Source organism: Lonchura striata, chromosome 2 (genome assembly GCF_050655825.1).
Source record: "Lonchura striata isolate lonStrDom1 chromosome 2, ASM5065582v1, whole genome shotgun sequence".
NCBI lineage: Eukaryota > Metazoa > Chordata > Aves > Passeriformes > Estrildidae > Lonchura > Lonchura striata.
In genome coordinates this window covers 44,642,445-44,655,214 of record NC_140704.1, presented here as the reverse complement: position 1 = coordinate 44,655,214, position 12,770 = coordinate 44,642,445, and the positions used below count along the sequence as shown (strand labels likewise).

The 12,770-nt window shown below is 39.3% G+C and overlaps 1 protein-coding gene across 11 annotated transcripts in view; it reads right to left on the bottom strand.

Annotated features, from left to right (window-relative positions):
* Window positions 1-12,770, bottom strand: part of MYRIP (myosin VIIA and Rab interacting protein) — a 316,186-nt gene that overhangs the window by 49,890 nt on the left and 253,526 nt on the right. For 8 of the 11 annotated variants that reach the window (XM_085573290.1, XM_021531268.4, XM_085573291.1 and 5 more), the window contains 4 exons: window positions 3,595-3,731; window positions 1,930-2,013; window positions 1,207-1,304; window positions 801-881 (listed from right to left, as the gene is read on the bottom strand). In XM_085573290.1, coding sequence (XP_085429416.1) covers window positions 801-881; window positions 1,207-1,304; window positions 1,930-2,013; window positions 3,595-3,731 — 400 coding nt within the window. The remainder of the gene's footprint in view (window positions 1-800; window positions 882-1,206; window positions 1,305-1,929; window positions 2,014-3,594; window positions 3,732-12,770) is intronic. The other 3 variants (XM_021531272.4, XM_077786765.2, XM_021531278.4) reach the window with 1 other exon arrangement.

The following is a 12,770-nucleotide window of genomic DNA, read 5'->3' as shown; positions in this document are numbered from 1 at the left end:
GTGATCCATACACTGTTAAATGCCACAGCCCATACAAAGATGTGGCACCTAGCTTATTTCACATAGAAGGAGACTAACTTTGCATAGTGGTTACTTTACTGACCACATGACCTTATCAGTGCTCTGTTCATGCTCATTTTGCCTTACTCCGAACTGTCCAGACAAACTCAAGTGGTACTTTTTCTCAAGGGGTACTAGCCCTCCACTTTCATTCTGCCAATCATGAGCTTTGCAGGGAGAAGAATGAGCTTTACTTAAAAAGCTACAGAATTCAAACATGCCAAGGATTCTGTGATTTTTGAGTGTCTCTCTCACAGTATCATTAAGAGAATTCTGTGTTAATGATGGATGTTGTTTTCTTTGAATGTGTTGCAGACGCAGGGTTCACTAGAGGGTATGGTCAGAAGTCATACTTCTTTACACTGGCAAACTATATCTTTTGGGAAGTGATGTATATGGTCGAGAGCCATACCTCTTGACGTTAGAAAACTCTGTGCTTGTGGGGAAGTGAAATACAGATGTAAAATTCCATCAAGCAAGGACCTCCCGTTCCAAGAAAGGACATCACAAACCTCAGGGAGTGGTACCTCAGCTCTGAACATGTAGGACATCAGGTATAGGCACTGGATTGATCTGACATATAAACTGATCTCTGTCAGACATAGCTGATGAAAACTACGCTGTCATAGTTAATTTACTTTATTTTCTACATTACTGGCATTCTTTTGTTGTTAGTAGTGTTTGAGCTCTAACACATTGTGTTTTGGCTATTAAACGTAAGGGGGAAAAGCATGCCATACCTTCTGCACAATGGTTGTGGCCAGCTCTTCTATGAGGTCCTCCTTGTGCTCCTGCAAGTAACAAGCTTCATTCTGCTTGTCCTGCATGAAAATGGATATCCGCATTTGCTAAAATCACATAAAAACAGCCTTCCCACAGAACGCGTATAGATTGGGAAATGGGTAATATGCCCTACTGGCACTATGGGAAGAAATGACAGGCACTTAAAGTGCACACACCTTCTGGAATGCAATGTGCATCTTGGATACCAGTTCATAAAACTCATGCCCAACTCTTTAGATATATCATGAGATAGTCACTACCTCATCATGTTTTTGTTTATATCTACTTGGTTTGTACCACTACCCAAATAAAAAGAAACATGATTATCCTATTTAAATTAATACTTTTTTTGGAAAGTGTTACCAGGCTGTCACTGTAGGTCTCTGCCTTGGAAATAGCTTCTTCCACTGCTTCCTCTGCAACACGTAAGGCCACAGCAAGGGTATCCATCATGCTGTGTCCTAGATGAAGAATAAGATAAAACCCCCATGTTCTTTATATAGGAACATATTGCATAATGAGCTCCAAAATTCAGACTCATATTCTGGACACATATTCAAATCTTAAATTGTTCATGAAAAAGCTGTTTTCTCAATCCATAAATATGCACAGTAAAATAAAAAACTTAAGACAGAGAACTTTGTTGCAATCTCTAAGTTTCTGCTTAAATGTAAATCTTAGATACAATAAAACATGGTATTTTTATGTTGCTTATTTTAGACTGTAGCAAAATAGTTTGGAGGAAATAACTGAAAGAAAATTTGTGCAGTTCCTATAAGCAAGAACAACACAATTTAGGAAAGAGAATTAAAAAAAAAAAAAAATATGAGCATAGGAAAGGAAATGGGAGGGAAGTAACAAAACTGGAACATTGCGAAAATCACACTTGAATAGGCATGTAGCAAGTGTAATGCTGAAGCAAGATGTCCCAGCATGGTACACAAAAGACTTTTAGTGTCTTGCTAAATAATTCAGTCAAAATATTGTTCGATCTGTGGACAAGACTCTCCAGCACTCTAAGCTACTTGTCCACTAATTCAAAGTGTAAGGACTGCTTTTTAATCAGATGAGATTTTAGCAGCATACCTTCCGTCTGTTGGTAGAAGGTAGAGTCACTGCCACAAATGCTTCCTTCATTCTCAAAGCTTCCTTCATATAAACTTCCTTCTGCTAAAAAGAAAGACAGAACCATGTGTTACTGTAAGAAGTACCCATTAACAACAAAGGTATTATTACATTAGAATATTCACTCAAGATATGTTGGCACTGGGCACAATGGGGATAACTGGAAAATTTCCCCTAGCTGTTGCTGTTGGGCAAATCATGACCACAGCAGCTTTTCTACAAAATATGACTGCTTTTATATCAAAGACTTCTCATTCATTTTGAATAGACAAAACTATTACTACAGTAAAAAAGAGATGAAGAAGCTACTAGGCAAGAAATGTGCATGGCAGAAGTACAGGGAATTTGACCCCAGACACCTATACTAGTATTTATCTTCAAAGGGAACAAAAGGTTTACCTATCAGTCACAGGGATAGCAGAACAATGTTAGCAATAACATTTAGACTCAAAGGCCTTCCATAGAAAGGTCTCACCAAGAGTGCACATGCCACTGCAGCTCATCATTGCATCCTTCACACTTCCATTCAAGCCCCCATTCACTGAGACTATGGTTAAATAAAGGCAACACATCATATAAAAGTTTGGAAGTATCCCTGGACACACTTTTTACTTCCACTGTCCCACTTGTGCCCTGATGAAACAAGATTTGCTTATCCTCATACATTTGTTCTCAGTTGTTAAGGAATCTTCTCATGAATTATGAATTTTATACCAAAAAGGAAAAACACTATTAAACCACAGTTTAGTAAATAGGTCACTTTTCCCTAGAAGCTTTTATGTCAATTTTCATAATAAACACCTAAAATTTCCACTCAGGACTAGAGAGTCTACTTACCATTCTGTATATTTTCATAAAAAGCCAAAGGAAGGACTACTAGTCTCTTTACAAATTTTGAAAGAATAACAAGAGTAAATTATCTGCTTCAATAAATCCAGTGAAATGTCAAATATACAGCTAGTTGTGTTCTAAGTAACTTGCTGAAGTTACCAGTATGACACCAAGCTCCACTTCTTCAAACCCATTCTGACTCCAATCACTCTTCTTATGGAGTGGGGCATTAGAACAGCATAGTTAGGGGTGAGTTGTGTCTTCATTTAAAAGGTTGATGCCAATATTTTACCAGTATCTTTTATCTATTTACAAACATTGATGCAAAAACAAAACGTGGCCGGTTTCAGATCCTGAAGCATGTAAAACTAAGTAAGGAAATGTCAGTTTTGGTCAACTTGGATACTGAATGTATCATATGTTAATCAAATTTTGCTTCAAACATCACAGAAATGTGCCTATGGGCAAATGCTGAATGCAAAATTATTTTCTATTCTTTGCCTACTCAGAACTGTAAAAAATCTGGGGATACAAGCTAGAATATAAACTGCGCTTTACTTTATAAACAGTTCTTCTGTATCAGTGACATAATTAAGATTAAACATTGTTTGAATTCTTAAACAGCTCTTTAGATGCTTTATCCTTTTATCTCTCCACTGATGTATTTCTTTCGCAAATAAGGAAATTGTGTTTAAAAAACTCTCTTGAAATAACCTCAGAATTTTCATTGTCTCAGCTTCTGTGTTAAAGTAGAGAAGAATAAATCTTATGAGAAATCAACACAGCTGTTCTTACCTATTGCATCAGGGCAAAGTCCACTCTCCAGTCTATGCTTCTTGTACAAGTTCTTCAGGACCTTGGCACTTCCAAAACACTTAAAGCGGCTTTTGACATTATTATAGTACCAATCCAGAGACTGGGTCCTTAGGAGCCTAAAACAGAAAAAAAACCCCTACATATTTGGAATGATTCTACAAAAAATAAATGTGGGAAAAAAAATCTTTTATGCTTCAGATTACAAACCTAATACTTTCTGGATATTTTCTTTATTGTTTGTACTTTGGAAGTGTCTGGTATACTATGGGAAGGAAAAAACCCAACAGGTTAAGCCATAAGAAAATATCTTCTTCACATTACTCAAGGGTTTATTTGGTTTTGGTACTTTCAGACTATCAGGTGGTCACCCCTTCTAAATTATAATGTCACGATACAAGCTCTTGAAAACTACGAACAAGCCTTGGAACAGCACAGGGCTTAAAAATAGCCTTCATTTACCCAGATTTACAGATAATGTAAGACAACAAGCCCATCAGTGTGCCATAAAACCCCTTCATTTATATAAAAATACATCACTTCTTTTATCTGGGGAAAACAATAGAGTAGACAAAGCCTAATAGAGGACCTCAAAGCAGAATGAGCCACAGTTCTCTTTCTCACTTGCCACAGGAAGCATCACTGACAACAGTAATTCACCATTACAGACTTGTCCCCAGAGCTCAGACACTTTACAAAGCCATGAGATGCTGTCGAGCTCTGTATTCTTTCCAGTATGGCATGTGGCAACTTGCTCCACCTGCTCCTCCAGCAGTGCATGCAGAGAACCTGTGCCACATTCCCAGGCACAAACAACCTCAGGTGACTGCAGGGATCCCACTGCAGACCTGCACGTTTCCTACCCAGGGTGTCACTGGGCAGGGGGATCCTTGGGTTCCACCTATAAATTAAAGCTGATTTATTCTTAACAACAGATTTAGGAGAACAAAAGGCTAATGCCAGCACTCAGTATCAATATATGAACCCCTAAAGAAATTGTGTCACCATCAGGAGGGCCAGACTCTCAGCATTTCCAGATTTTAACATATTTAGATGATTTAACTCCATTTTTAAAACCCAGGGCCATGCTGAAAAACAAAATAAAATGACAGTCTCTCCATCAGCTTTACATTTTCCTTCAGGGGCTCTGAACTTTTCTTTGTAAAGTGCAAGGCAAGTGACAATACACAATTTTTGTTTTGTCACCTACTGACAGACTAGAAATGTAGTTCTTAATCAGAACCACCAAACCTCAGGACAAGATTCTTAGTAACAAACAAAGAAACATTCTGAGCCTGGGGGTTCAACTATATGCTTCCAGTCTGAATCCAGACTTTTACAATAAAAATGAAGATCCACTTCATGAAAAGCAAAACATCATTATATAGTCCACTTGCCTGTCATCACCAGAAAGTTCTTAGTAGCAAATACCAGCAGTGGGAAATTAAAAATAAAAATCATTGAAGCCTATAGTATTCAAACTGTGAACCCTTAAAGTTTCATTAGCTGCTCTAAAGAAGACAACTGAAGGAAAAGCTCATAAGGGAACAGATGTCTTTATTGCATTCTGTTTCAGCAATTAGATGCAGGAGAGATGTTTACAATTAATGTAAGAATATTAGCCCTTTAATATCTATTTGCACAGTAATATCCCAAGCCTAAGTATGGTTCCCAGAAGGCTGATTAGTTCCAATATTCACCATTCTAAAAATATTACTAACATGTGACAAGCGCAAAAATATTCTTTTTTTTTTCCTCCGGGAAAATATCCTTACATGTGAGAAATTACTCTGATGAAACACAAGTATCCAGAGCACAAACAATGGGAAGGATTCCTTGGTTAGTCTGTGAAGTACAGGGTTTCTGAATTCCCATGATGTTGCCACCAAGAGATCTGCTATGATGCCTGTCCAAGATCTGACCCACTGATCAAAGTTTCACTGCTGGCACGGTGATGAATCTGAACGGAGGGAAATTTCTCTCCCAAACCTGAAATTCTTTAGCATTTTGAGAACCTGCCTGATTTGTGGGCAAGGAACAATTGCTCTTGTGTAAACTGCATCAAATACTGTCTTCTGCTGTTTGAATTTCATTCACTTTTGTCCACTGAGTTTCTGCAGAACCTGACAGGGTAAGATTTCAGTGAATAGCACAGAATCACAATCATTATGAAGGATAAAACAGCATGACCGGGTTGGCAGTGTCTTAGCAGGAGGTACTGACCAGAAAGGATGCTCTTTTGCCCAGTAAATGCAGTGCTCTCCACGCTGCCCAGGAAAAAGTATTGCAGCACCATCACCACTAGGGGACTCACAGCACTTGGACTCCTCAAATACATTGTTTTAGGGCTTTGAAGATCCTTACTAACACCCTCAGCATGTTTACCAAGTAACCCCAGCTGCACTAGCTCAAAATGCTAAACTTGTCATCTTGGAAGCCAAGCAGACCCAGTTCTTAATATTCAAGACAGAGTGACGAGATTAAAAAAAAAGAGAGAGCCACCTATCTTTGAATGCTCTGTGTGAGTTAGGATAGCCAGTTATGAATGCTGAGCTGGCAGCTTGGGAAAAAAAAGTACGATTAACTGCAAGTTTGCTTCCTCATCTTTTTCCCTGTGTCACCATGTATTTCTGGTCAATACTTCTTGTGTAAAAACAGAAAGCTAACAGCACTGTTTCTTGAGGAGGTGAGAATACTTTGCAAGTGAAACAGGTTTTTATTTGTAATGATAACAGTTTCCACATACGAACTTTGGAAGAGTCAGAAGAATAGAGATTATACACCTCAAAGCAACCATGAAAGGAGATGCCTGCCTCTTTGTACTAGTTAATCTGGTGTAAACACAAGGATTTTTTTAATTTCTTTTTTTTTAGGTTTCCTCCTTGCTGCAGGATTAACACTTTGTGAGTAATCTAATAAGCTCATTCTTCTCTCCTATGAGCTGGAGAGCTACCAAAGCTCCAAATCTAGGCCTAGGTCCTGAATGTGTTTTATAACAGATTACAATGCCTCCCCTAAAGCTTTTCAGCCTCTTAACTTTCAAATAAGTCACAATGTCCCTGCTGATTCCTCATACAGAGAAAGGATTTGAAGAAGACAGAACTTCACTTATAGATACTAAAATAAAGGACTCACTCAAACGAGAAATAAGAGCATTTTCACCTCATTTCAAAATCCTTTAATGCTGACCTATATTTTAAAGCTGTTTCCTGCAAAAGCAGTCCATGAGTCCACAATAATGAAAGTCTACGACAGTGCTAGCATTAAATTGTTGGAATGAAACACTGCTCTTATTAGCCTTAACAGAAAGTGTGCAAGTTCTCTCTGTGAAATAAAAAATTCATTATTAAAGGATATTATTTGTCTGCATTTTAAAGAAGCAGGACTGGTTGAAGCCATATTTTGCTCTATCTGTGCAACAAAGACTGTTCTGTCTTTATTGATAAATATCTTTAAACACTAAGGACATTATTTATGTTACATAATATTGCCACAGATTTGAGTAGCATTTTTAAGTGCTTTTGGCAGAGGACAATACTATGATTCTAAATTTCTGTCTATTTAGAAAATGTGAAAGCTAGGAAGATGCTTTTGATATAACATTAAAACTTGAACAAGTATTATAAAGCCTTTGTCTTTTTTTTAGTGTCACAACGTGTTTGTCTTAATCCAGAAGCCCCATGAGAAGAGATAAGTCCATTATAATCTTTACAATTTGTTTTCAGAACACTTCTCACCTGAAGCACCCAAATAGTAAAGTTCTAGCATTTCCTTCAGGAAAAAAGTACACCAGCTGTGTTGGGAAGTGGGGACATGAACACATTATCTGTGATGACGAGAAGACAATCACATAAAAGACATCACACACAGAGTACTCAAAACACAGGAGATTCTTTAGTGACTGATTTACCACTTTAATTCTTTTTTCCTCTAAAATGTTGAGAGGTTTTACTTGGTCTAAAGGCAATATGAAGCTTCTGCAAGTACTCTTCTCTAAAAGGAAGAACCAATTTAATATATATAACCTTAATCTCTATTCTTAATACAAGCTGGACTATGAAGAAGTGTTTTATAACAACATTTTCCCGTCAGCTTTGTGAGAAGTTTCCCCCTACAATTCACTTACTGAGCTGCAGTCTAGTTTCTCTATGTCAGGACGTGTTTCCTGAAATCTTACAGACACTTCATTAATTTGTCAGGGTCAACAGATAATCACTTGGATTTTCCTTGCAAGTAACTTTTACTGGATAATGAAGCCTCTTTTTTTAGTTTTCCATATCTGTGTTAAGGTATCTTCCATAGTTTTGTGCCAACACTCAGGCCAGTGAACTATTCTAGCCCCTCAAATACCATCCTGTGCTTCTCCAGCTGTGCCCATGACCTACTACAACATCCAGCCTCAGGTCATTTGAAATCTGTATTCAGCAAGTGATTAGTTTCACTCGGTAATGGAGCTGCTTTACGATTCTTAGACCTTTTTACTTTTGCAGATGTGACAATTTTTTAAAATTAAGAAAATTTAAAAGGCCAATCAAACCCATCTCTGAAATACAGGACTATGCACAGGCCAGAACTGCTGCTCTGTGAGGAGGCTCCAAAGCATAACACGATCACATCAAACTTAAGAAATATTAGATATGCAAACTGTCAGTGGAAAAGTAACATCAATGTTTAGTTTTCACTCTTTGAAAGCATTCCCTGGGCTCACTGAGCTGCCTGGAGGCTCAGCCAGGAGTGAAGTGATGGAGGGGGTGGGAGCCAGAAGAAGACTGACTACTGAGCTCTGTCAGAGCTGAGAAACTGGTGGACGCGACTCCCCCAGAGCAGACCTGCTCAGCCAGATGCTGGGCTGGAGAAAGAGCCATGCTGCAGTTAAACATTCCTGCTTTTAACCCTGATATTCTCCCACTGATGGGTGACTGCTGCTGCAGGACTGACATCCTTGAAGCCTTGTCCCCTCCTGGGGAGCTGCACACCATTTCCCCCTGACTGCATTATCACCATTTTTCCCACCAGTGTTTGGGAAATTCCAGCTAACACAGACTAAGCCAAGACAGGCACACTGCCAGGCACAGCCCCTGCCACGGGCTCTCTCCCCATACTGGCTCACACGCAGTATGAAGCTCAAGGCCCTTGTTTCCATTTCCCAGCACAAAGTGGCCTCAACCTGGTGCCGCAAGAAACAATTAAGATTTAACCTGTCACTTCTTATTTACTACTTTTGGAGTAAAATTGCTTCAAACTTGACATCCTGAACTATTGTTTCTCTGCCAATAGCAAAATATGCTTTTTCCTTTGGGCTGATACTTTAGCGCTTGTAATGCACTGCTTGTTATAAATTGTTGAATTAAAGGTTTTCAGCTCTTTTCCATTTCAGTGAAATCAAATCTACTTCCAGGTTCACCTTCATTCCCCTCAGGATGCACTACACAAAAAAGCACTACACTCATGAATATCCTACCAATGGTCACTTCTCTAAAAATCAGACTTAAACCCCCATATATATTGAGAAAGTTCAGCACCCTGAAGCCCTGAACAGGAATTTTGACCAAGCTCATGTTATTTCAAGAGGGCACTTCCCTGATTGTTTTGCATCTATCCACTGATTATGAAAGGCAGTTATTCACACAGGAAAAACAGTTCCTAATGATTTATCCCAGCACACCATTGTTAACTCTTTGTGACATTTCCTTCCCAAGCCTGAAGGTGAAATCCAATTTATTTTCTTCTTGATGGCATTCTTCAGGTCACCTATCTCTCAAGAAGTGCTGTTCCAGAAAATTTCTTCCTCCAATTATCCACAGCAAAGGGCTGCACACAAATGACACTGTGACAGGTCAAAGCACAGCACACTGAGCCGTGCAGGTGTGTCACAGGAAAGGCCACAGCTGGGCACAATGAATTCACTGCTGTGCAGTCAGCAAAATCCAGGTAACAGCAGAGGGGAGACTCTCTTGTGTCAAAGCATCTACCCCAGAATGAAAACTGCCTACCCCACTCAAAACATGATCTATCCTTCTCACAAGGGGAACAAAACAATTGTCCATGTCCCTTGCAGTGAAATAATGACTTTTCTGTGCAGCAGATATGAATGTGGCCCAGCAACTGCACTGCAGGCTACAGTAGGTTAATTATTCAGAGAGCTCAACCAACAGGACAGTACCACAGAGGGCATTTCCTAAAAAAACCACATCCTCCTAACCATTGAGAAGTTTGCTGCTCCACTTCGGGTTTTTAAATTTCAACATGGAGCAACACACAGGAAATAATAAATTAGTGTTAGCAGAGAGGAAACAAAGATTTGTATGTTTACAAAAGTGCAACCCTCAAATTGGTCACTGTCTCCTTTACCTTTGAAATTAGCAGTCAAGAAGTTGGATAAGGGAAACAGAGTAGGTTTTACACAGAAAACCTACATATATTTCATGAATGGAAGAAAGACAAAAACTTGTAACAAGTTCTCCTAATGCTGGTTACTGAGGGAAGTATTAAAACCTCTACCACCCTGGCCATTTAAACCAAGCCTCAGTGCCTTTCCAGAGGGACATGATAAGGATTGCTCACAGCAGCATGTGCCAAAGTGCAAGAATCACTCACTGTGTTATGAAGCAGGCCACACTAAGTGATTGCTGGTTCTCAAAAATAAGATAATGAGTCATACTAGCTCCAATAAAAGGCTCACCTAGCCTTGTACTCTGTGTCTGGCCACTGGAAATGACATGGAAAACATGACAAGAAAGCTCCTGTAAGCAGAGACTCTGCCTTCAGCACACTCAGCACTGGTCAGTTCAGGATTCTGTGCTTGCCATTACAACAAAAAACAAAGCCTCAAAAGACACATATGGATGGACTCATATTCCCTAAATTTGGCTATACTTCACCTGAATCTAGGCATACTTCTGTCCCACTCAAAGCTCCCTGACAATCAGAGTCTACAGTTACTTGGAATATAGGGATGGTTTGCCTTTCTTCACTTAAACATCTACCTCCTAATTGTCTGGATTTCCCATAGATGCCCTGACATGAGATGCTGCAGCAAAGCTGTGTAACCTCAGCATGTAAAACTGGGGAGAAAGCTTTAGTGAAAATACAGGCATTGTAGAACAGCTGAGGAAAACCAGCAAGCAATGTGCTGGCTTCAAAATGAGTTAAAGTTTGTGTAGAATCACATTCCCCTCTACTGGGTAACATTTCAAAACTCACTGAAAAAGGAGAAATATCTTAAATATGTGGTATGCAAAATCCCCTAACCCTTTCTCCATTCACAGACATTTCTCTGTACCATAGGTTTTTGACTCATATGCCCAGTGGTAAACAGATCTAATCTACCCTATGTTAAAATAAACCACGAGATTCTGATCCTTAAACACATCATTCAATTACTGGACAGAAATCAGTATGTAAAAATCAGAAGTCAAGCATGTGCACCTAATAACCCTTTTGAAAACTAGAATGGAGAAGATACAGTGCCCCTCTTTTAAGAAAATCAAAGACTCATACCATGTTTTATTAAATAGAAGAAAAAAAGAGAGAAATTGATTGATATTTGTAATCTTTGCACTAGTCTTTCCTCCAGTAGGAAAACAGACACAAGAGTAGAACCTGTCAGCATTTAACTAAGCTATTTTGCCCTGTATTCTCCCTGTGAGTCTGTAGGTCAGGATACCCTGGCTCACAAATAAATGTGTATTTGACATACTAATATGACCTGCTCCTCACACAAAACATGTTTAGTTTTAGGGCAACCCAAATGAAGTACAGATTTTGTAGGAGTTATTAAAGTCAATTTCTAAAAATAAGAGGATTTTCAAACCCAGTGATTCACTGTAATTTAGCTGACTATAAACTCCAGGAGCAACAACATGATTGTGGAGAGCTAACAACAGTTAAAACAGTGACCTAAGAAGGGGAAGGACCTCTCTTTAGACATCTACCAGCAGTAAAAGGTGTAAGAGGCCACATCCAATACAGCTCCTGACATTATCTCAGCATGAGCTAATAAAAGTTTGCCATAACAACATGCTTATAAGGATGTTTGCCATGTCTTACAGTCATTAGTGAATGTTCTTTCCCCATTTTTGCCTTGTAAAGTGAGCCTCAGTTATTCAGAGCTGACTTGTGAACTGTAAAGTTCAAAAGGCTGCATTGCAGGGGAGCTTGCAGAGAGCCTGCAGTACAAGTTACTGCTGCTTTCAAGCCTCTCTGGCAGAGCCCTAGGCCATAAAAGAAATGAGATCACATTGGTGTTCACCTTGCCCCCATACATGAGCTATACCTCTATCACTCCCAGCAGATACACAGGCAGCCTGTTCATAATGACTGCTGATGCAGCAGAGCTCCTCAGCCATCCACTGATGTTTTCCTATCCTAATGTTGAAAGGTTTTCTTAACATTTAAGCTGAACCTTCCTTGTTTCTATTTAAACAAGACAGTTTAAGATGTTTGCTCTTTTTCTTTTTCCTTTTTTTTTTTTAAAAGGTTAACGAATCCTGTTTCATCCCACATCGTGTTTTCTAGTCATCTAATAATTCCCATTGTTTCTTCCCCTGGGATGAGTAAGAAAATACCCAAGTGGTCTGCATGGTTCTTTAAACATAGACCCAGAACAGATAATCTGAGGCCATACCATCTCTCGTTCATGAGCACCAAATATGACTGTGGGGATGTGACTGCAGTCACTGGGACTGCAGTCCCAGTAGATGACATCCCACACATGTCTGGTGAGAGCACCAGACGTGCCACAGTGACCCTGAATCTGGCCTACACAATGCCCTGAGTTACGCATCCCTGCAAGTCTCACTGAGACTTGAGCCATAGAAATTGCCAATTCTTTAGAAAGAACTGGTCCAACTAAGTGAAGGCTATTTTCAATCCACTTCTTCTTTAAACCAATAATTACATGGGTGACACTTTCATAAATGAGGTTTAAAGTGTCTCTCACTGGCGCTCAGCTGTTAACACCTTGTCACTGATCAGCAAATGACTCTGCCACTTAAGAAAACCATAAATCCTGTCCTTCACAAGGAGCCTTATGGTCATATCCATAACACTACCAACTCCACCTGCACAAAAAGCCCAGTTCTCTTCATTTGACTCTGGGTTTCACTTCTGGATTGGTGTGTAATAATCCCCAGATGTTACTGACAGCCACTGTAGGT